The 25,854-nt window shown below is 42.0% G+C and overlaps 1 protein-coding gene across 4 annotated transcripts in view; it reads right to left on the reverse strand.

Annotated features, from left to right (window-relative positions):
• SH3PXD2B (SH3 and PX domains 2B) overlaps positions 1–25,854 on the reverse strand; it is a 129,938-nt gene that overhangs the window by 28,228 nt on the left and 75,856 nt on the right. For 3 of the 4 annotated variants that reach the window (XM_081178393.1, XM_081178394.1, XM_081178391.1), the window contains exons 4-7: positions 20,878–20,954; positions 12,416–12,507; positions 1,970–1,995; positions 175–210 (exon numbers count right to left, since the gene is read on the reverse strand). In XM_081178393.1, coding sequence (XP_081034519.1) covers positions 175–210; positions 1,970–1,995; positions 12,416–12,507; positions 20,878–20,954 — 231 coding nt within the window. The remainder of the gene's footprint in view (positions 1–174; positions 211–1,969; positions 1,996–12,415; positions 12,508–20,877; positions 20,955–25,854) is intronic. The other variant, XM_081178392.1, reaches the window with a different exon arrangement.

Consider the following 25,854-nt stretch of genomic DNA (forward strand, 5'->3'; position numbering starts at 1 on the left):
TTTTTAATAAACATCCCCTACCCACCCCAGCACTCCCCTACCCAACGGGAAGCAGCAACCTGACAAAGCAGTGGCAAGAGAGAGGAGCCTAGACTGCCCAAGAGGAACAGCACGTGTTGCCCAGCAGGGAGGAAACGTGAAAGCAAGGCCCAAGCAACAAGCTGCTGTTACTACCTCTCAGAAGGAAAGAAGCCGTTCTCTGGATAAGTCCTGATGGAGGAACAAAATGGTGGAGAAAGGCAATGAGGACACAAAAAAGAATATAAATACACAGATGTAAAGGTAATGAAAGATTAACAACTGTGTGTTGTCTCCATTCGGCAAGATGAGGCAGGATAATCATAATACTAATAATGAACTCCTACTGCAAGTGCAGATCTTCATGTGGTCAAAAGGCACCACACAGATACAGACACAGACACAGACACAGACACAGACACACACCAGCAATCTGGGGAGAACTCGAAGTTCACTGAAGTAAAAACCAAGAACAAACTTGAGCAAGCAGTAATCCTTTGGCAGATCACAGCAACATAGAATATGTGCCCAATCTTCTTGAGCGACATGTGACTACCTGAATCTGCTCCAATATCTCTACCTTCCTTTAATGTTGTGTGTGGGTGTATTTGTAAACTAGAATATAGTCCATGGTATTAAATTACTCAGGTTTGCAGAAACAAAGCTGACCGGTATTTCTGCACTGGGAATAAATAAACTTATTATAAAGTTCATTGTGTTTTCATGCTGGCAAAATTCAGAAGTACATAGTACTCCACTAAGAAAGCTGAAAGAAGCAGGCAGGTGCTTAGCTGCCCTGCAGGGCGGGGTTCCTGGTTTGCTGGTGTTTGGGAGTGCAATCAGCTAGCACTGAGTTTCAGAGCCAATGCAGAAGGATTTGCATGTTCAAGCACAAACTGCTACTGGCAAGCAGGTATGTGTGTGATTGTTATTCTCCTTTGACTAAAACGGAAGGATGAATCCATTGTAGATTATAGTTGGGAATACTGCCCTTGGAGGTCCTCTGTTTGCCGCAATCAGCTCCAGGCACCAAACAGCAAGCAGAAAAGGAAATTGGTCTTCTTTGACAAATGCAATAAAGAATACAAAAGAAAACAGAACAGCGCAGAACAAAGCCTCCTGCTGATGTTTACAACGATGCATGCCCAAGTTTCGGCTCAAAGCATTTTCTGAACTCAAAGGAAGAGCCCTCTAAGAACACGTTTCACACATCTTGCTTCTAAACAGGTTTCTATTTTCCTCTTTCTTTCATTTCTTCTGTGCAAACTCTGCAGCCTCTCCTATTATTCACTGCCTACCTCAACCATCATTCAGCCTACAGGCAAACTATATGTAGTGTAAACTGCAACTAGACTAGGTGTTGCAGTGAAAGATGGGAGACATGCACAGATAGGAGTCATAATCAGCTGTGCTGGGGAAAAAGGTGGGAGTGATGCAGCAGCACAGAATATAGCTGCTCCAAATGCCAAGTTAGTAAACAAGACTACTGATCACTCCTACTGACAGCTATTAGCATATAATTGTTCATCACATGTGCAATACACTTCAAGTGCCATGTTTAACCTGCCTTCATTGACCAAAGCCAACTTCAAAAACGGACAATGACATTTTGGCTAAACAGCAATCCTAGCTACAAACAGAACAGAGGGCTACGGTGCCAATCTGCTCTCATACACTGCGACAGGGTAGAACAGGGTGGGGAACCTTTTTGGCTTCCTGGACCAGATCTGTAATGGGATCACCCTCATAGAAGTAGAAACAAAAGAGAGGATGACAGAAGGACAAAAGTGAAAGAGAAACAGCACTTCAAAGAGAAGTACTGTCGTATAATACAGATGGCCTGTGGAAGCACGTGGTTCAGTCCAGCTGTCAACTGGTCACTGGCTGTGGTCAATTCCATTAGCTTTATAAAAGATCAAGAAGGGGAATAAAACAAGCGTAATTGCCTTACCAGATCTCTTCTTTCCAATTGGTTCCCTGAGAAAGAGAAAATAAACTTGATTAACAAGACAACGTAACAAGCCCAGTCTATATGACTGTACGTAAGTTGTTAGCATGAAGAAGGGTCCAAACTTTGGATAGTTCTTGGTCCAGAATCTGCAACTGTATTTATTTTTCTTTTATACCACTTTATATTTTGAGAAATCTATAAGCAGTTTACACATCTCAATAAAAATAACTATATATGATATAAATTTCACATTCAAGTTGCTGCTAATGGTTTATTTATTTTTTATAAATTGTTTCATAAAATATACACATCACTTGTCTGTACATAGAAACCTCAAAACAGTTCCTGCAAATACAGTGTCTGTCCCTGAATCACCCCATTGTTCCAAGAAATGAAAGCTGTGACAAAGATACCAGCCTTTCACCCAGCCAACATGTGCTTTTAATTTGACAAACGTGCAGCACTGACCCGATGCAGGGTTTGCAGGCAGACTCACAACACCAGCTAAAATGATAGCTGTCAACTAAGCTTTCCCCTCCTTTTAACATAAACTTCTCAGTAAAAGCCTAACTGCATTCACTTGATAGAGAGGCCTCATATTGATGTGGCCATTCTAGCCATGACAGCTATTTCACACAAGCTGCTATGTAGTGGTTGCAATTCCCATACAAGATTCTTGGGACCACAAAAACAGCTCTAAGAACATGTAGCGCACTAAGATCAATCTTTTATTTTGTTACTATAGGGAGATTTACCTCCCGGTAAAAACCACCTGAAAGCAAGCCATGTAAAATGGTTTATTATGTACCTGGTATCAACAGAACTGTTTCTAATGAAAAGTTTCCTTTCATTAGACTCATTTCATAGACTAGGCACCCCCAATCTTCGGCCATCATCCCTGACCACTGATCCTGTTAGCTAGGGATCATGGGAGTTGTAGGCCAAAACATCTGGAGGGCCGCAGGTTGGGGGTGCCTGTCATAGACTCATAGAAATGTAGAGGTGGAAGGGACCCAACACATCATCTAGTCCAACCACATGCAATGCAGGAATCACATTTGTGTAGTGCTAAACCAGGTTTAGCATTACCGTATTTTGCGCCCCATAGGACGCTCCGGCCCATAGGACGCACCTAGTTTTTTGGAGGGGAAATAAAGGAAAAAAAATTATTTCCCCCCCAGGTGCGGGGCTGGAAGAACCAGGTCGGGGAACAGCGGGAAGGCGCGCTCTGCCTCCCCGCTGTCCCCCGAGCTTGTGGGGCTGGCTATGGGGAGAAGTCCGCTGATCCCGGGACTGCAAGCAGCTCTGCGCAACCCTCGGAGCCGGTCTCCCCAGGGTTGCGCAGAGCTTCCTGAAGCCTGGAGAGCGAGAGGGGTCGGTGCGCACCGACCCCTCTCGCTCTCCAGGCTTCAGCGAAAGCCTGCATTCGCCCCATAGGACACACACACATTTCCCCTTCATTTTTGGAGGGGGAAAAGTACGTCCTATAGGGCGAAAAATACGGTAAATTTGAACATGGGCAATGCATCTGCACCAAATCACAGAAAACATTTTTCTTATGCAAAATTATGTTAAGAGAACTGAAATCTGTGACCGTTCACAGGATGTGCTGCAGACTGCATTCCTCTTTCCAGGGATGCCAGCAACAGACTCTGGCGAGAAACAGCTGGCGCTCTCATAGCCTTAGAAACCAGACATAGGGGCCAAAGAGCAACTCAATAAAACATATGGATTCAAGTAAATTTCCTGGGCCTGAGGATTCTCCAATACAGACAGCAGCTCAGACAAGATGTAATAATGTCAACCACAGCTTGATCAGCAAACATGATAGGAAAGGCAGAAGCCTAAAGGATAAATAGCCAATCATATGGAATCCACAGTATTACATACACAAGCAGGCATGAGCCTGGTTCCTAGGCATGTGAGCAAACTAAGGTTTACACAGTTTGTCACTTCGCCAGAATGGGTGGGGGTGGTACGGGGTGTAGACGTCAGAGGCTCAGGCTTGCTTGTACACATAACACCAAATCAGTTTGGCATTACATCTAAACCCCATCAGAATCTCATGAAGCAGACAATCAGCAGAGGGGCAGTAATAATCAAGACAGTATCAGCCTTAAGCATTTTCTTTACTTGTTGGGCACCAGGGGAGACAGAGATTCCAACGGGGACCCAACTGAGTTCTTCCTGTCTAGCATACAATTTCAGTGCCTTGAAAAAGGTTGCTTTTCATTCTTGTCTGCTAAATGTATTAAGTGTAACACATCACTTCCCATCTCTTTTCTGCTATGCTTCCTGTCTGGATGAGGAGGGGGAAGGGAGGCTGCACTTTTATTTTCTTGCCAGGACCTTCTCGGGTTGACCAGATACACCTCTGAGAGCAGTAACTCAAGACAAGACAGGAAACTGCAGTAAGCTTGCAGCAACCTGCAGCTTCCTCCCCTCTGCCAATCACCCCACTCTGCAACAGGAGAAAGCAGTGTGGCATTGGCCCATAAAAATACCTCTTAGAAAGGCTAACAAGTGAAAGAACATGGGGATGTTACATGTTTTAGCTCACAGGTCTGTTTTCCCAGGGGCGGAGGGGGATACTAATCAATCTGCCCTAAAATAATTACAGAACCCCGTCATTACCAAAAATGAGGACAATCTTGAAACAAAACCAGTGTTTGTCTTTGCATCTCATTCTAAGAAAAACAAGATCAACAAAGTGAATGCTCAAAACAGAAGGCAAGTCTTCATTTTTTTCTGGCCAAGAAGGCTACTAATGGGAGACTTTCAACACTTGCTCTATACAGAAATCTTGGTACCATCTTTGGGCTTCTAGGAACAAACCCTAGGATGTTTAGAGAACAATTCTCAATAAAAAGTTGATGTCTTCCATAACAGGACACAAAACATCTGCAATTGAACTGAGCACTCAGAAACAATCTCTAGCACAATCTGTCTCATGAAGTTATGTTTGTGCAAAATATATACAGCCTGAAAAATAGGCTTAAATTTTTAATATATAATATAAATTATAGTCCATATTGTACCACTTCCAAAATGACGGAAGGTATTTGATATTGCTCATCACCAGCTTCAAATGTAGCACATAGAAGGATCAACTTAAATTTGCCGGATGGGGATTACACAGAGGTCACTTAAAAATGAGTGCTTCACATTTCTGGAGTAGTATTTAGAAGTCTCTTAGCCTGTGCCAAGATGGTAGCTATGGTGCCCTGAAGAGAGGCTGCATATACATGGGTGAGTGTGTGGTCATAATCTTTTACAGTTACACAAAGCACTGTAGAGAGAGAAATGAGTTTTGGCAACTTTCACATCAGCACCATCACATTTAAAACTGACCCTAAGTAAAATCCTGTTAATTGCAACTGATGCAAAAAATGGAGTTTGACCAGACAGCTCACATTAGCTGAACTCTTTTTCTGACCCGTCTTTCCTCCTGGCTCCCTCGCTTTGATTTACTGGCAGTGCTGCAGGAAGCAATCAGTTACTACAAATACCGTTTCAGCCTTCACCTAGCTATATGTCTCTAAGTATGCTATACAATAGCAAATTCCTTCTATGAAATGTGGCTCTTTTTATAGCCAAAATGACACCATTTGTGCACAATAGGAAGGCATTAGACTCAGCAGACATTTCTTTGGGGAGGGAGGGAGGGAGCTTACATAAAATCTGAAGGGGGGACCCTGCAAAACAGCCACCACCAACAAGGACTGAGCCTGGCTCAGCAGGCAAATAAGGTCAGCTGACTCTGTGTATGTGTTTGTGTGTTTATTATTTATTTTAAAAATCTATAGTCCCACTTTTCACCATCTAGGGCTCAAAATGTCTTATAATTATAAAAATAAACAAGCACTGGTGTATGGTGTAAACATTGGTGTTCCATAGAATCAGGGAAGGCAAGCACAAAAGCCACCCTGGAGTGGTTCAAACATACACACAGAGGCAGCCTTGAAGAAAGATGGTAGAAAGAGGATTTTAAAACTGTATTGCTGACCTGCAAGCAATAGCCCAAAGGATTAAGCCAAAGGAATCTGAGAGTTTTAGATTGCTACCTTAATCAAAGCGTGGCTACTACTACATCCAGTTTTTCTAGGGCAGAAACTAAATAAAGATAAGGTCAAGGAAGGTGGTTAAAGAACAAGCTAAGGCTTAAATCAGGTATGAAGGAGAATAACTCAATCCTTTGAAGAGAGTTCAAGAAAGATGTTGACAGTGTGAAGCAGCTGTGAAAAAGGCGAATTCCATGTTGGAACACTGTGTCCTGTTCTGGTCGCCTCCCCTCAAAAAGGATATTGTACAGCTGGAGAGGTTGAGAAAAGGGCAACCAAAAACGTTTAAGGAGATGGAGCAACTCCCCTATGTGGAAAGACTGTAGAATTTGAGGCTTTTTAGTTTAGAGAAAAGGTGAGTAAAAGGAAACATGACAGACGTGTACACAACTATGTACGGTGTGAAGAAAACGGATAGGGAGAAGTTTTGCTCCCTCTTTTGTAATATTAGAATGCAAGGCCATCCAACGCAGCTGAACGCTGGAAGATTCAGGACGTACAAAAGAAGGCACTTCTTCACGCAGTGCAGAGTTAACTATGGAATTCGCTCTTCCCGCAAGACTTAGTGATGGCCACCAGCTTGGATAGCTTTAACAAAGGGACTAGACAAATTAATTCACTATGTATCTTTTGAGTTTAAATTCTGTGGATGTTTGAAATTCTGAACATCCATTCCAGAGGCAAGGCTCTGATGCTGTGTAATCAAAGCGCAGGCTTTACGCACAACCCCCAGAGGCCTCCTATTCAGTGATCCTGCAGATCTATAGATAAGGCACCAAAAATTAGATAAGCCACTAGAAATGTTTGTCAAGCACATTCCACCACAGATCTGTAGCTGCAGACAAAAACCTCGCATCTCCTTCTCCCCGCCATGGTGTAACTCACAGTGTATTATATTTATAGTGTTCCTTTTAAGAGGAATGGCTCTGCCCTCGTTAACATTACTGGAACACAGATGACAAGGATGTACACAGGTCTCCAAGACAAGTTACTGGAAAGAACAGGAAGCCAGCAAAGAGCCTAATCTGTCCTGTCTGTTGCTTCTCACTGGTAGAGTACAGCAGATTGTTCTTAATAGCCACTTAGGAGTCTGTGCATGGAAAGCTCAAGGCTCTCAGCATGAGGACTGTTAGCAGCTAAATCCCTTGACTCAGCAATGGCTTTTTGTCGCACACATCAGACTTTCACAGCTTCACTGCTGCGCTCCTTTATGCCACTAGTGGGGGAAGGGGGAAGCCTATTTCAACTTGAGAAAAGAAAAGAATACAAAGAGGCTTTCAGTTCCTGCGTGTCCTAGGACTTTCACAGATCCATCCAAGCAGCCTTACTGCTTTCCTAGACCAGTAAGTTTCAAAAGTTGTTACTAGATGCCCAGTCTTGCCTTCCCACTTTGTCCATGCAACCTTGGGCCCAATTAGATGACCAGTCCTAACCAACATGGCTAATGGCAAAGGGTGATGAGAGCTGGAGTCCATCGTCATCAGGAGTCCCGTGGGTTCCCCATCCTTGCTCTAGCCCACAAAGGCTTACATAACTATAAATATGTTTGCCTAAAGCACTAACTGGAGCCTTATTTTACTTTTCTTTTTTTGAACAGAAGTCTCTGATTGGTTCACAGGTTATACCAAGCCAAACCATGGTTTGGCACTAATGCACAAGCATGTAAGTTCTTGGAGAGAAGAGGTCTGTTCTTGATTTACAGCCCATGGTTTGTCTAGAGGAGACAAACCATGGTTTAGCTCCAAGTAGGACAGCAGCAGCACACACAGTGCAGAACTGCAGGGCCAGCTGTGATCTTCTGTTCAGGAACATGTGCATTCCTGCTAAGCAATGGTTTCGACTTAGTGTTATGTGAACACTGAGCCTGTACAAGTAATCCTCTGGAACTAATGTAATTGGAAACTTTAATGAAATCAGGCTACAATCCTGAATGCATAAATGAAGCAGGAAGAAAGATTAGTTAGGTGGAGGAGTTTTTAATATGAACAAACCATTATCAGAAAGATTGCTATATTTGGCTTTCAACATGATAATGTGTGCTTCACCTCACCACATATTTGCTACTTTATGATAAGGCATCTTCCTTTTACTGCAAGACCTGGCTCCAATTCAAGGTCCCAAAGAAAGTGTTTATCTCACCCATGAGTTATGACATCCGGCCAAGCCCCAGATGCAGCACTACAATTCACCTAATTGTGGGTTTCATCGTGTGATTGGTAGGTTTGCAGCATATCAAGTGGTGCAGCACTGGGAAAACTGTTCATACCAGTCCCTCCAGAGGAGAGAGTCAAGGACTTTTATTAATTAACATTTTGAATTGTAGCTAATAAATATCCATCGAGTATTCCAGCTGGGCCATGAAACACAACAGAGATGTCCTTGAGACACAACAGCAGCTTGCTGCTGGCAGCCGAGAGGAATCTATTAAGCCACTCAGAACGACAAGTCCTCTCTTTCTTATTATCCTTCTAGCAAAAGGCCAAAGGAAACAGCAAAGGGCTCACTCCATTCAGAGAATCACTACACAAGGATGCATAAATTAAGCCTCACTCTAATGTAATTATCAGGCACAAGAACACAAATATTGTTGTTTATTATATTTATCCATCCTAGCTGCTCAAATGTATAAAAGATTTATCTGTGAATGTGTGACAAGAGGTTTCTGTGAGTACAAATTAGCTTATCTTAAATTTAAGATTATTATTACAGCAAGAGGATAAGAAGACAAAGAAGGAAGTACAATTACCTCTCCCCCACCAAAAAAAAAATTGTGCCTAAGTTTGTAATTCAGGCAACATTTTCCATTCCATCTATAAAGGAGAACACCTTTGTCCCAAATAAGCAAAAAGGACATTTTCTTTTAAAAATTGACTCATTCAAACCACCACAAGCCCCCCCCCCAACTTTTGCAAAAGAACTATTCAATTTCTACTTCATTGTAGTTCAGCTTCCTGGTCAATTTCAGAAGAAATTCCACATAGGAGACATTGAATGGGCTTTGAAGTTCTTCAATAAGGAGGACTATTTGGAGGGTTTTCTGTTGAAGGGAGAGGTGGTCTTGGTTTCCCCCACACAAGGACATTCGGAGTTGCAGCAGCACCTCTGAATATTGGACTTGTAGATTTTTTGCATATTGTTAGTATTACAATGGAATGAATAAAACAACATATAGTAAGGCAGGTCATATGGAATCAAAGAGAAGGTTAATGCAGGAAGGTTCAAAGAGCCAGTCCCCAAATATGAGTAGGTAGACAGATGTCAGAAAACTGTAAAGGAAGGAACAACTTGGGCTAGTGCAAGTATTTATCTGCATGTGGGATCTAAAAGAAATTCCACATACAGTAGAGAGAAATCTAGCACATACAAACTCCATGGTCAGGAGCAAGACTGCATATACTTGAGACTTGGTCTTGTTTGTGCAGTAAAAATGAAGTCTGGGCAGGCTCTGAACAAATGCCTCTTCAAAATCTAACCCCTCCTGTCTACAGTATAGAGCACTGAGGTTCTATAAAGGTTTTAACAAAAGCCCACAGCATACACCCACTTCCAGAATGATGCAGAAGCTATGCATGATGCAGGCCTGTCTTCAACTTATGTTTTTCATTGCATTAGTTGATGAATTAGCAAAGGGACATAGGGTTAATGGGCAAAGACATCTTAAATGCAGGATGGATGGAAACATAGGCTGACAGCATGTTATTAGTTACTGGGTACTAAGCCCTTGCACCAATCTAATCAACTAACTGGCAGTCATAAAAGAAACTATGACAAGCCAAGACATCAAGAGAAATCAAAGAGGAAAAGCAATAACAATATGCGCCCAAAGGCAAATGGAAACATAAAGCCTGCCTGTATTGAAAGAGAACAACCCTTTGCGGCCAACTTGGGTGCTGAAAGACTCCATGTTCTAACACAGATAATGACAGAACTCTCTCTTCTCATTCCTCTGAAATACACATTTCTCCATGTCAACTTGCACAATCTATATCTTTGCACAATTAAGTGCTCTAGTGTCATACAAAGACAGAAATGAGATAGTGGTTGGTGTCTTATGCTCTGAATCCTCAACAAAAGAGCTTCTGGCCTCAAGCAGCTTATAGTCACAAGACCGTGTTGCGTCATGCAGGGAAAAAAGAGAGAGATTGCTGATGTTCCTTGTTTTGGGTGGAAAACAAACATGTGGTTACTGTTTGTCAGAATAAATTGCTCAAGAAACTGGCAACAGGAAAACAGAATTTGCTTGGGGTTGCTCCTAAATTTTAAAAAACCACCACAGGCTGTAGGCAACCTCCATTGCTCTGGGTGGAGAAAGGCATCTCTGACAGCTTACTGTGCATTTCTGTAAAGTTATATGGTTGTGTGTAATTAAGTCCTATCAGGTGAAATAAGTCACATCAGCCATATGGCTCTACTCTGAGTATGACTCAGATGGATATATCCTATGATGTTTACTATCCAACTATGAAAGTTCAAAGGCCAGTGATACTGAACAGAACAGATGTGGATAATCCTTTGTATGCCTGTAAAAATCAGTTTTCTTTATTCTTTGCAGCTAAAATTATCTAGGCAAGTGGCTAGCATGTATGATGTATTCTATTCTGTATTTTATTTTGTTGTAGACCAGTTGAATCTAGGATTATAGGTGATTCACAAATATTTTACATAAATAATAAATAATAAGGATGATGAAACTGACACACATGATTACGGTGAGGGAAGGCAGGCAGCAAGATAATCACTTACTGAATAAGGGAGTCTGCCCTTTATTGGGCTGTAGTACAGGACTCAATTAAATGCATTTTGGTACGGGGGAATATAGAAGGAATGCATCTTGGCTCACACAACTTTGTTAATAGTTATAACAGAATTTGGTTTCTAGCACATAGCAGTTTCACTATCATATTATGTGTCAAAAGTTTCCAGTTACACTTAGGCAAGCTCTTAAAAGTTCCAGCTATGCTTTAAATTGTATTTAATCATGATAGTTACAATCCATATATATTGGTTGTATGCACATAACCACATCTTATGCTTTTGTATTTATATTTCATAGTAAAAGTTCAATTTTAAAAATGTGGGCAAGTAAATGAAGGGAGTGCACCTCCCCCATGTATTGGAGAAATTGACCTCACAGATATAAAAGATCAGATTTCAAAGTGGCAGTGTCTCTCTCTTTAATGAAATTGCCTTTATTTTGATCAGCGGTGGGGAACTAGAACTCACCAGCAGGTCAGATTTTTACCTCCCCCACCCCTCACAGGCCAAGTATGACAGGGGGCTGGAGCTACATGTCAATCACCTGATCTCACCATTATGCCAGGTGGTACTTTTTGCTTGGGCTCAGCAGGACTGGGCAATCAGCTGACCATTGGGTCTTGCAAAGCCTTACACACAGTGTTTTACATACAGTTTTGCAAGTGACTCTGATTGGCAGATGGCCAATGCCAATAAACCCCTGTTCAGCTCAGACAGGTCTTAACCTGCCCTATACAGTGGTACCTCGCAAGACGAATGCCTCGCAAGACAAAAAACGCGCAAGACGAAAGAGTTTTCCGTTTTTTGAGTCGTTCCGCAAGACGAATTTCCCTATGGGCTTGCTTCGCAAGACAAAACGTCTTGCGAGTTCTTGCGAGTTTGTTTCCTTTTTCTTAAAGCCGCTAAGCCGTTAATAGCCGCTAAGAGCTGTGCTTCGCAAGACAAAAAAACCGCAAGACGAAGAGACTCGCGGAACAGATTAATTTCATCTTGCGAGGCACCACTGTACATGACATCATATATAATGTCAGGTGTAGTTCAGGGTTCCATGGCTTGGCTGAAACGGCCTGGAAGGCCAAATGGGGAGTCCTGGCAAGTCTAGGCTCACATGTTGGAGGTTCCCCATCCCTGAATTTGGTAACTTAAACACTGGATAGCTCACTTGGTTAGAGTTGGATGCTGATAATGCCTAGGTTGCAAGTTTGACGCCCATATGGAACAGCTGAATAATCCTGTATTGCAGAGGCTGGACTAGATGATCCTCAAGGTCCCTTCCACCTTCCAACTCAGTATGCAACATAGGCTGCATGTTTCTTTGACCTTCTAGCTTTCCCATTTTTTTTCATTATTAACTTATCTTTTGAGCTGCTTCATTCATTCTTTAATAGTGTTTTTTTAAAAATCTGATATCTGTACTATATGTTCACTGATGTTATGTGACCGCATACCTGATGTGTGAGGTTTCTGTACTCTGGAAAATATGAAACACAAATGCTGCTGTCTTTTTTTAAGGAACAGGGTTGTTCATTGGCTACATATGTCTCTCTCTCTCTCTCTCTCTCTCTCTCTCTCTCTCTCTCTCTCAACATTTCTGAAATGCAGCTGTGTAAGCTACTTATAACAAACTTACTCTTTGGGGGGATTTAAGTCTTCTGGTCTTGTCTCAAAGAACCGAAGAACTTCATCGCACTGAGAGATATATGGTGGCAGCTGAATCAGAGCCTGAAAAACAAGACACACATTTGGAAAATGAAGAGCTGTTTTGCCAATTGTTAAGTGTGTGAACATGAGACAATTTGTGCCTAGCCCAGCTAGAAAATCCAGGCACATTCTCTATCCACTGTGATCCTCCATTGCAAAAGTTTTCCTGGAACTTTAATTTCCAAGTACAGATTCTGATTTTATTATTATTATTAAATAAGTAAATCACTACAATCCCTGCTTAGAGCCATTCGACAGATGTAAAAAAAGAAAAGCCAGCAGCAGTGTCCTAGCACTTTTTGCAACTAAAGCACTGGATTTTATGCATAATGTTTTTTAGCACAATAAATCTACATTAATTTCTCATGCATTGCTTAGAGCCCGCACTTCTATTTATATGGAGATACTGCATTTTCCAAGTAAAGTTCTTTGTGATCACAATTACTATTGCACATACTGTGAAGAGCCTTGTGATGTAAGTTTTATGGACCACTGCTGGATATTTTTGTGATGGGATGAAAGAGAACTGGCATAACTCTAATATTTCCCATCCTGAACTATGAAAAATTATTTAGAGATTGCATGCTTTTTAATACCGCAACTGATACTCAGCAATTGTACGGGGCTTAAGAATGTTTAAAGCATTCTGAAACCACGATCTTGTAGCCATCCTTGCTGATCTGCTTTACGGGATTCTTGTGTTGTGTCCCTGTTTCTGAGATGAGGGGCAGGGGCTGAGGATGGCCCACCTAACCCCCCAGCAAAGGCGAGATAGAACTTTCTGAGTTTGATCCAGAGCTCAGTCAATTCCTGAACTAAGCTGCTTAATTTATTTTAACACTGTTTGGAGATTGTGGCCTTTCTACCATCCCACTGTTCTCGAGTGCAAAGCCAACCAGTTAGATGGGGAACTGATCACACTGTTGTTTACCCTACCTTAAACACCACCACCTATCACTTGGCATCTCATGGCATGAAGAGACCTTGAGTAGCCCATAATGTTGGTTTCCGTGCTACAGCATCTGATCAGTTTCTATCAGCCTTCCCACATCTGGTGCCCTCCAGATGCTGTTGGACTGCAAGCTCCATCCTCCTTGACCACTAGCCATGCTGGTTGGGAGTGATAGGAGTTGGGGGATCCACCATTTCTGGAGGGCTACAGGTTGCAGAAGGCTGGTTTATATTGTCAGCAATGCCATTAACTGCTTGCTAAAAATCAGAGGACCGTTTACAGAGCATCTCTCAAACAAATAAACAAACAAAACATCAAACAGCAGATCAGTGCCTCAAAATTAATTCCAATGCTTTGGATGGAAGCTAGCGTGTCATCTTAATGTTCCTAAATATCCCAAAGGTCCACGACTCAGCCTCTGTCACATCCAACTGAAAGCTGGACCTCTTCAGAACTTCCATAGACAGCATGTCAATCCTGTTAAATGACATTAGCCTCTCACTCTCTGCCATTTCCCCACCTTCCAAAAAGTAGGTCTGGTTTTCAAAACTGGGTGTTAGCAGCATAGTTCCAGGGTTTATATGGTCACTTTCAACAATTCTTTTTCCTAAGCCAAATTTTGAAAATATAGGTAGGGGGAGTAGCTTTAATAAAACACGCTGTGAGAATATGATTCTTTTTAGAGACACATGCAAGTCACAGCAGAAGTGGCCCTGTTCATTTACTACTAAGGACAGCATATTGCTTCCATAACAGAAGAGGGGCTTCATACTCAGAAAAACCTTTCCCAATTTTTGTGTGGCATAAGACACAATTTGGAAAGCTGTTGTTACTTAGATGCACCTTGTATTTCCACCTACACTCAGAAAAGGCTCCTGCAGCCTAACTGATTCTGGAGGTGAGATTTCAGCTAACAGGCAATAACTTAATTGTCTCTGCAGGAACTTGAGGGGACAGTACTTGGAATATCAGTATTTCTTTTGGACCAAAGCCCAGAACACTTACTTTCCTCTTCTGTCTACAGGTGTTGGATAAATCAGGGAAATGATGCAGAGCAAGATCTGCAAAATGTTTAAGTATTCAACCTAAGAGTTTGCAGACTGAAATTAGAGAACTGAAGGTTTTACTATAGACAACATGATCTCTGATTTATTTTTATTTTTGTCAAAATGAAGTTCCTCAGCATTTCACCATTCTTCATCAACAGCAGGTGACCAAACGATCCTCTGCTTATTATTCACCACAAGTTGTTATTTCTGCTTTGACACAAATTATTCCCATGTCTGGTGGTCCATCAACAATCTGATCCATTTTTTGTGCCTTGATATACTATCCTCCTCAATACTTCATCTCTCATTCCTCAATCTATGCTGCCCAAGAAAAAGTGACCTACTAAGCACCAAGGGTTCGTAAGAATCCTGACAAACAGCAACTACTTTTTATATTGTGATCATTTGGGCTGCACAGTATTTTCATTCACATAATATTGTATTCACTTCCTCTTAACGGCTCAAGGGAGGAGTCAGAGACTCGCCTGATATTCACATTTAAAGTGTTTCACATCTAACATGCTTACATAACCACGCTGCAAACCATTGTTAAAATTACTTTTTACAAATCCAACCTGCCTCTCTTATCAATAAGTGTGATGTGAAGCAGTGAGTAAGATAATTTAGAATAAAACATTTTGCTTAATGTTAACCAGGCTACACAAATACTTGTGATTTTAAAACTCTGAAATCAGTTCTTTGATCTCAAGAAATACCTGCTCTCCCAAATTTATCAACAACTCCTCATGTAAGGAGGGGTTCAGGTCATGTAAAACTTTGGGAAATATGAAATGGCTGCTCTCTTCTTGCTTTGCAAAGTTATAGGGCAAGAGTCCAAGCCAAGATGGTTACCTCATAAGGGGCAAGCTAATTAAACATCTTCCCAAAATCGTGACATATCTAAAACTGCTGTGGCCTTTTGGGAGTTGTATGCACCCCTCCTTGAGCTTCAACATTTACCATGTAAGAAATACTGATAAACTGGGGCCAGTTTGTAAAAATATCCATAATTTATTGTTTGGGCAGAACTCCAAAACCACAGTACCTAATGTGATCAGTATTCTAGCAGTTTATTATGTCAGTTTGTAGTAGCTTCTGTTCACTGCAGAATGTAATGCACAGTTTGCGTTCATATCATAGCTACTATGACTATTTGTACTTTTTTGTTAGCTTTAACCAAAAGGTTAGCATGGATCAGAACCCCTTGGTTATGGAGCTGACAAATATAGGCAGGGCTATTATGGTGTCTATTTCCTTTTCTCCTATGAGATCATACAATATCTGGCAAAGTAAAGGAAGGGGCATACAATGCTGGGAAAGATGAAGAACAGACAGGCGTTGGGATACATATGTATTCCTCCACTAAGTTTGATGAAAGCCTTCCAAGGCATGAATTTTGTACAATGAACAGATAAGACAGTAGACATTCATGTCACTGATGTGGGCGTTAGGCTGCCGCTCCCTAAATTCCTCAGCACCTGCTCAGAAGATTGATGGTTTGGGAAATGCCACGACTTTTGTGATGTGTGTGGTAAGATAGCCAAACATTTCGTTCCTTATGAGGTAATTACCTCAGCAGAGTCCTGGACTATGATCCTGTGGCCCAACTGGAAGAGAGTCTTTTACTGGTCTTCCTGCCCCACACTTGCCTTTTTAAGGATTTTATTGGATGGTGTATATCACCAACATTTTATCTGTATGCCGCTATACTGCTCCAGGCAGCTTGCAATATTAAAAGGTTTACAAAACACAATCAAACTGAACAATTGCCACATAAATCATGAATAATAATATCTTAAAATGAAGATACAAAATAACAACAACAATAACACCAAAATCCCACCAACAAAAACTGTTAAACAATACAGTGGTACCCCGGGTTAAGAACTTAATTCGTTCTGGAGGTCCGTTCTTAACCTGAAACTGTTCTTATCCTGAGGTACCATTTTAGCTAATGGGGCCTCCCACTGCTGCCGCACGATTTCTGTTCTCATACTGAAGCAAAGTTCTTAACCCGAGGTACTATTTCTGGGTTAGCAGCGTCTGTAACCTGAAGCGTCTGTAACCTGAGGTACCACTGCATGCAGCTGCATTAGTTTAATCACCAGATTTCATTCTTAATGGGACAAATGTTGTTTGCAGTTAGTGATACTGCTAGTTCTCTTTCTTTAGTGAAGTTATTTTTGTGTGTTTTATGGTTTTCAATTTAGTACTCATTATATATTGTGGATCCACATTTTAGAAGTCATCTTGAGGGGGCTGACCTTAAAACGTAGCCTACAAATATTTCAGATACATAAATAATTGTAGCAGCCATAGAACTCCTGGTCACAGCTGACCTGTGTAAGAGGTGTGTGCCACCCACCCATATATATATATATATATATATATATATATATATATATATATATATGTGTGTGTGTGTGTGTGTGTGTGTGTGTGTGTATGGTAAAGGTACTCCTGCCCGTACGGGCCAGTCTTGACAGACTCTAGGGTTGTGCGCTCATCTCACTCTAAAGGCCGGGAGCCAGCGCTGTCCGCAGACACTTCCGGGTTACGTGGCCAGCGTGACAAAGCTGCTCTGGTGAGCCAGCGCAGCACACGGAAACACCGTTTACCTTCCCTCTGGTAAGCGGTCCCTATTTATCTATTTGCACCCAAGGGTGCTTTCGAACTGCTAGGTTGGCAGGCACTGGGACCGAACGACGGGAGAGAGAGTGTGAGTGTGTGTGTGTGTGTGTGTGTGTGTGAAAGCATATATATATATATATATATATATATATATATATATATATATATATATATATATATATGAGAAAGTGATTTTGTGTGTATTAAAAAACCAAAGCAAGTGCCCTGATCACCTGAACCCATGTTTTCTCCTGCTCCGGAGGCTAGGTCACAAACCAATGGATTCAAGTTACAAGAAAGGAGATTCCAACTAAACATCAGGAATAACTTTTTGACAATAAGAGTTGTTCAACTGACTCCCAAGAGAGCTGCTGAACTCTTCTCCTTTGGAGGTTTGTAAGCAGAGGTTGAATGGCTATCTGTCATGTATAATCTAACTGAGATTCCTGCACTGCAGGGGCTGGACTAAATGACCCTCAGGGTCCCGCGCAACTCTACATTTCTATGATTCTGAAAGATTGTACTGGGAAATGATGCTTTCCCCTCCTTTCCCAAGTAAGCAAAGAAGAGAAGTGGAGTGATTGTTGCTTATGCAGCTTCTGAAAAGGATGTGGTCGCAATTAATTCTTGTAACGCTCAGCATTTGCTGTATATCCACAAACCACAGTCATCTATGTGATTTATTTATCTGTGCTCAGTTGGAATACAATTTTCCTCCCTGTGGTGGTTTGCCTTGCGAAAAGCATGGAAAAACAGCAGCAGATAGGTTGAACTGCTAGAGTGGTGTCCATATCATGGCGAGCCAGGCTTCCTTGTGTGAGCCTCCTCCACACCCATCCTTCCCTGTTAGCAAATACAGAGTTAAGTGTCAGCTGTTGGAAGGCCAAGAGTGCAGTCTTTGTTACCTGGTTATCATTAACTAAAAGAAAGAAATACTAAGGCGGTTAGATCACATCTACAACATTATAGATGATAGAAAGTCAAATGGTTTTATTAAATTTAATGTCATCAATAGCATTGTTTTGCAGGAGCCAGCTGCTGCCTCATCACCTATGGACTTCCTTCCTCTTTAAAAGCAAATGTGTGTGTACACAGGTGTGCCTATTTGGGCATATTTTAACCTATTCCGTGACAAGAGGAATAAGCATATCAGAAGCTGAATGAATGAAAACTGTATATACACATACATGTATTTCACACACATTTTGGAGGCGCAAGTTACAGCAACAGCCAAGGCGACATTTTTCCACCTTCGCCGCATCAAGCAGTTGGTCCCTTACCTTTCCCGCCCTGACCTGGCCACAGTGATCCATGCGACGGTCATCTCCCGGCTTGACTACTGTAATTCGCTCTACGCGGGGCTGCCCTTGAAGCTGTCCCAGAAACTCCAGAGGGTGCAGAATGCTGCAGCGAGGCTCCTCACGGGGTCTCTGCCATGGGAGCATAGTCACCCAGTGCTTTTCAAACTGCACTGGCTCCCGGTAGAGTACAGGGTCAGATTTAAGGTGCTGCTTTTGACCTTTAAAGCCCTTCACGGCCTAGGACCCTCGTACCTACGGGACCGCCTCTCCTGGTATGCCCCACGGAGAGCCTCAAGGTCCATAAATAACAACACCCTAGTGGTCCCAGGCCCTAAGGAAGTTAGATTGGCTTCAACCAGAGCCAGGGCCTTTTCAACTCTGGCTCCGGCCTGGTGGAACGCTCTGCCTCATGAGACCAGCGCCTGCAGGATCTGATCTCTTTCCGCAGGGCCTGTAAGACAGAGTTGTTCCGCCTGGCCTTTGGCTTGGAGCCAATTTGATTCCCTCCCTCCCTTTCTTTTTTCTTTTCCTTCTCCTGCGATGAGGCTACATTTTAATATTTTAATGTTCCATTATTTTAATGTTGTATTTTATTTTTGTTTTTAAGTTGTAATCATTCATCTTGTTTTTATTATCGCTTGTAAGCCGCTCTGAGCCCAGCCTTGGCTGGGGAGGGCGGGGTATAAATAAAAATTTTATTATTATTATTATTATTATTATTATTATTATTATTATTATTATTATTATTATTTTACTACAGATTATAAGAGCAACCCCAACACAACACACACACATATGATAAAACAAAACAAAACAAGCGCGCGCACACACACACACTTCCCCAGATTGTAGGAGAGATAAAGGGAAGATAATGATATCCTAATTATTTAATGCATTTCTAACTTCAAAAGGTTAAAAACCTAGAGAATTCAATATAAGAAACAGTTGCAATATAATTTTGATTAGTGATATCACATAAATTGAACGACCACTGGGGTATCTTCCCCAGAAATACGGGGCAATGCACACTGTGCTTTTTTCTGGCTTAAGCATCCCTATGACCAACACCCCACCACTCCAATTCTGCCGAATCCAATGCAGACTTTTGACTTCTCCATCCCATCAGCCCCTAATATAAAAAACAAATTGCTTTTTATACATGGCAAGTCCTACCAATTCCATCCCTGCAGAACTGTGCCATTTCTTTGTGTTTTTAATTAAAAATATTTATATGCGTTCCTGCACTAGCATGCACATGTGTACACCCCCGTTCCATAGGTGCTTCTTATTTCCTTCCATACTAAACTGAGAAGCATCTCTGTTCTAATGACTAGTACACGGGTAGGCAAACTAAGGCCTGGGGGTCGGATTTGGCCCAATTGCCTTCTAAATCCCACCCGCAGACGGTCCAGGAATCAGTGTGTTTTTACCTGAGTAGAATGTGTCCTTTTATTTAAAATGCATCTCTGGGTTATTTATGGGGCATAGGAAGGAATTCGTTTGTTCGTTCTTTTTTCTTTTCAAAATACAGCGCGGCCCACCACAAGGTCTGAGGGACAGTGGACTGGCCCCCTGCTGAAAAAGTTTGCTGACCCCTGGACTAGTATAATGGGACTGAAGGAGGCAGTCTGAATAATATTCAAGTGAGATTCCATTCGAACTAAGCTATTTCAAAAGGGGAGTAGGCTAACCTAACACACTCTGAAACCATTAAAGGCAGTTGCTTTCATTTGAGGGAGGGAGGCTGGTTACCAACAAAGCCATCATCATCAAGCAACAATGAGAGCAGTTGTCACTTGGCATGAAAAGGATTTTTTCCAAATAACAAACAATGGCAACATTTATTAATTATCTTAGTAAGCACTGCTTTTTTCTGATGGGAATCAATGGTACGCTGGAAGGTTGGGTGGATGTGAAGTCAGGGCAAGGTGGGGGGAGAGACTGAAGAAGTGAGAGGGGGGTCACAAAGTGGTGCTTCAATTAATTGAGGGGGGACAGGAGAGAGTGTGAGGGAGAGAAAAAGGGGGGCCATGGTGAGTACCAGCACCTTCTTTTCCTAGACAAAAGCACTGTTATTAACCATTTATGTAGTGCATTGTAATGTCAAAAGTGCTTCATTATGTCAGCAAAACTACTCTGTGGGTAAGTCTGCAGAGTAAGAAGCATTCAAGGTCATCGTTGATGAGTTCTTACTCAACTGAAAATGCATTAACACAAGCTATGGTAGCATATAATAAGACAAAACAGAAAAGATAACTTACTGTGTATCCTGGTGCCCTCCAGATGTTTGGGACTACAGCACCCCAACAGCCCCAGCCAGCATGACCACGAGTATGATGGGAATTGTAGTCCAAAACACCTGGAGGTTACTAGAGCAGGGAAGGCTGCTGTACTGGAACCAGCTGCAAACAATGTATCTCAACAATCAGCACAAAACTTGGAAGAAAACGCCACTCACCTTGCAGTACTCATCAATGGGTATAAGACGCTTGATAGCAACATCACGAATGTGGCTTCGGCGGAAGAGGATCTTGCCTACGGAAGGAGAGACAAAGAACAATGCAAGTCACTGCTTGTTTGGGTAATCCTCTGGTTCATTAGAACCTCACTTCTCAAAGAACTCCTTGATTGCTATCTTTATTCAGCGGCTCAAGCACAGACATATCCCATAAGGGCACTCAGACACATGGCACAGCAAATGTTACACTGGAAGAAGCAAATCACATTAACATAATCCCATGAAAATAATTCCATTCATAGCTGTGATTTTAGATTGCTGGCCATTCATTCCATAAGGGATTGTGGAAACTCTGAAAATATAAATTAGTTCTTTTTTCAAGTTCACAGTGTTATTTGTTGAATGCTTCTTCCCTGTTGGAACATTGCCTGGTTGATTTCAACAGAAATTAGTTATGACTAAGGATAGTGGAACAGGGTGTGTGTGTGCATTATCAGACAGGTTAGAAATGCAAACCGATGAATTTTTATTTATTTATTTTAAAAAAAACCTTTTCAACTACACCTTTTTTAAAAAAATACTATTAATGTTGCTCAAAAACTAGCAATTTTTTAAAAAAACCAATAAGAAATAAAACAGCAGTTAGCAGCAATCAAGATAAACAAACAAAAGAGAGAGAAGGGAAGGAAGCCTAATCTGTTGACTCATACTACAGAGCAAACCTGTTTGCAGCAGGTACACCAGAGTTATATTGGAGTTTCCTGCAGCAAACCCAAGGTGAAAACCACAGCTATGTATTCCTTAAAATACCCCTGTAGATATGTGTGGAAGCCTTGATTGTAAGTATATGTATCAGTGATTTACACTTTTTGCCACAGATATACCAAGATGCTCCCTGCAACAAGTGCACCTGTCCCTCATAACGAGTAAAACTGCTTTGTCTGGAAGTTCCTGCTGGAACAAAAAGGCAATGGTGATTCCAGTCCATAAAAGCTTGCTCCATTTTCTTTTCTGCCTTTTTGGATAGGTGACCTCAAAACTGCCATGCTTGTAAGGTGAGAATGTATATACTTTGAGATGGAAGTAAGATGGGAGCTGTTCCTCCAGTGTGAGTGGCATTGAACTAAGAAAGCCAACACTCCTTTTCATGTACACGTGCACTGTATGTACTCCAAGAGAGAGGACCAAAGGAAACATTCAAAAATGCTTACTATAGACAGGTCTGGCCCTAAGTGAGACAGTTGCCTCAGGAGGACAGAGCTTGGAGTGCCATGTGGCCTGCTACACTAGCCTGCTATCTTCAGCTGCAGTAGAAGAAACTGTCCTTTCATCAGTATTGGAATTCCACCAGTCCAGCTGGCTTCTGTATGTGCCTTGGGGAAGGGTGCCATATTGTCCTTCACCTCAGGCAGCAAAGTATCTTGAGCCAGCCCTGGCTGAAATAACTCTGTCCTTACCCATTTGAGCACATGTTTATGTCAAACTCTTGACTAGTAAGAGTTATCACAGGTGGAGGGGCAGACAGCTAGCCTAGAATCTATTTGCCCAACGAGCTAGTTTTGCAAATTCAAAGAAGAAATTAGGATAGTCAATTGTTTTCAAATTAATGACTGTCTGTTTGCCTTCTGAAGTTGCATAGCACCATGCAGGACTGTACCCCAATTGGATCTGATGACTCCTGAATGTTTGAACCACCCCAGGGAGGGAAGAATCTGTGTACAGAGCCTGAATGACAACTGCACAGGAGTTCCGCAAAGGAGTAACTTTTCAAAAAATATGATGTAGTAGAAAAGGCGTTCACAACTTTTTCTTCCAAGTTCAACAGCCCATATGAAGTTTCCCACCATCGTAGCTGCAGTTCTGAAGCAAGGAACATGGAAATTTGAATCAATCTGTCAGCAAGTCAAGATTGTGAAGAAGTCCTTCATGGAAAAGTTTGAGGTGCTGGCTCCTTTCTTATATCCACAATGGAACAAATTTCATTATCTTGGGGGTGGGGCCCTTGTTTTATTGACAAGAATTTTGGTCCAAATTCTCTGTGGCCACAAATTATAAAATGTAATGTGCCACTACATCAACTAAAATCATCATGGAATTTTCATCATATTTTTCCAGTTGGTAGAAACTGGATATTCCAGTAACTAGGGTCAGCAGTGCTTCTTTCTATATTTAGAATTCAGACAGCAATTGGGTTGGCGTCTCTCCAAGATTCACTCAGTCACCAGAGTTGAAAGAAAAATTATAACTCACATTTTCTTATTGGTGTGCACATAAAACATGCAAGCAATCAGAGTAAATGGCCAGTTAATCTCTCTAGCCATTTGCACAAGCAATCACAGTAATGCATGTTCATTTCTTCAACACATCCATGAACATTATGGCTTTTCTATTTGATCCAGAGATATTGCATTCTTTTAAACTTTTGTGGGGCTTTTTTAAGGCAGCAGACAATAGAGTAGGAAAAGCACAAGTGCTCTGTGAGGACTCACAGAAAGCAGAACACAGCTCTCACATTTTCAGCTGGTGAAAGACACACCGCTATGCTTCCTGTACCAATTAATCTGGTCTGATACAGTTTAAACAACATTAGTGCCACATTTTTATTACTGTATGTGGGGCTAATTAATGAGAACGGATCCTGACAAGACAAAGATCTTGTCGTTGAGTGGTTCCCAGGTACAGGACCTGGGTTATTTATCTTTTCTGGATGGAGTTCCACTCTCTCTGTAGAAAAAGGCATGCACTTTGGGTGTGCTCCTGGAACCATCTCAGCCATCAAGAGGCCCAGGTGATGATATCTGTGGCTCATAACGCCTACTACCAACTTCGGCTGGCACAACAAATATTCCCTTTCCTGTATAGTACCAGGTGCACAACCTGCAGCCCTCCCAATGTTTCTGGACTACAACTTCCATCAGCCCCAGCCAGCATAGCCAGTGATCAGGGATGATGGGAGGTGTGGTCCAACAACATCTGGAGGGCCACAGGTTGTGCACCCCTGCTGTACAGGAATAGTTTGTCTATTGTGGCCAACGCATTGGCAACCTCGCAATTAGGCTACGGCACAGCATTATATGTGGGACGATCCTTGCACCTGCACCAGAGGTCGCAGCCCGTGCAAAATTCAGCACTAGAGTGCTGAGTGAGGCAACTTACTGTACACATGTGTCATTTGCGTTAAAAAAGAGAGAAAAGCACCAGCTGCCCATTAGTCATTTTCAAGGTTTTGTTGTTGTTTAGCCGTTTAGTCGTGTCCGACTCTTCATGACACCATGGACCAGATCACGCCAGGCACTTCTGTCTTCCACTGCCTCCCACAGTTTGGTCAGACTCATGTTTGTAGCTTCGAGAACACTGTCCAACCATCTCGTCCTCTGTCATCCCCTTCTCCTTGTGCCCTCGATCTTTCCCAACATCAGGGTCTTTTCCAGGGAGCCTTCTCTTCTCATGAGGTGGCCAAAGTATTGGAGCCTCAGCTTCACGACCTGTCCTTCCAGTGAGCACTCAGGGCTGATTTCCTTAAGAATGGATAGGTTTGATCTTCTTGCAGTCTATGGGACTCTTAAGAGTCTCCTCCAGCACCATAATTCAAAAGCATCAATTCTTCGGCGAACGGCCTTTTTTATGGTCCAGCTTTCACTTCCACACATCACTACTGGGAAAACCATGGCTTTAACTATACGGACCTTTGTTGGTAAGGTGATGTCTCTACTTTTTAAGATGCTGTCTAGGTTTGCCACCGCCTTTCTCCCAAGGAGCAGGCGTCTTTTAATTTTGTGGCTGCTGTCACCATCTGCAGTGATCATGGAGCCCAAGAAAGTAAAATCTCTCACTGCCTCCATTTCTTCCCCTTCTATTTGCCAGGAGGTGATGGGACCAGTGGCCATGATCTTCGTTTTTTTGATGTTGAGCTTCAGACCAAATTTTGCGCTCTCCTCTTTCATGCTCATTAAAAGGTTCTTTAATTCCTCCTCACTTTCTGCCATCAAGGATGTGTCATCTGCATATCTGAGGTTGTTGATATTTCTTCCAGCGATCTTAATTCCGGCTTGGGATTCATCCAGCCCAGCCTTTTGCATGATGAATTCTGCATATAAGTTAAATAAGCAGGGAGACAATATACAGCCTTGCCGTACTCCTTTCCCAATTTTGAACCAATCAGTTGTTCCATATCCAGTTCTAACTGTAGCTTCTTGTCCCACATAGAGATTTCTCAGGAGCCAGATGAGGTGATCAGGCACTCCCATTTCTTTAAGAACTTGCCATAGTTTGCTGTGGTCGACACAGTCAAAGGCTTTTACATAGTCAATGAAGCAGAAGTAGATGTCTTTCTGGAACTCTCTAGCTTTCTCCATAATCCAGTGCATGTTTGCAATTTGGTCTCTGGTTCCTCTGCCCCTTTGAAATCCAGCTTACACTTCTGGGAGTTCTCGGTCCACATATTGCTTAAGCCTGCCTTGTAGAATTTTAAGCATAACCTTGCTAATGTGTGAAATGAGTGCAATTGTACGGTAGTTGGAGCATTCTTTGTTACTGACTTTTAAAGCCAAAACAATTTAGGACTACCATTTGCCCTGCCGGACTTAAAATTGTATTATGAAGCAGCAGCGTTTTGCTGGCTGAAAGAGTGGATGCTCCTCGAGAATACAGACACCTTGGACTTGGAAGGTTTCAATAATGCATTTGGTTGGCATGCATATTTATGGTATGATAAAATCAAAGTGCATAGGGCCTTTAAAAACCATATTGTTAGAAAAGCATTGTTTAATGTTTGGATAAGATATAAAGACCTGTTGGAAAACAAAACCCCTAGGTGGTTGTCACCTTTGGAAGCTAAGGCATTGAAAAAGCTCAATATGGAGGCCGAATGGCCAAAGTATTGGGAAATTTTGGAACAAGATGGAGATAAACTGAAACTACAGAGTCATGAGAAATTGAAACCTAAAGTACGAGATTGGCTCCATTATTATCAAATAA

Source organism: Podarcis bocagei (assembly GCF_964188305.1).
Source record: "Podarcis bocagei genome assembly, chromosome: 2".
In the NCBI taxonomy this organism is placed as follows: Eukaryota; Metazoa; Chordata; class Lepidosauria; order Squamata; family Lacertidae; genus Podarcis; species Podarcis bocagei.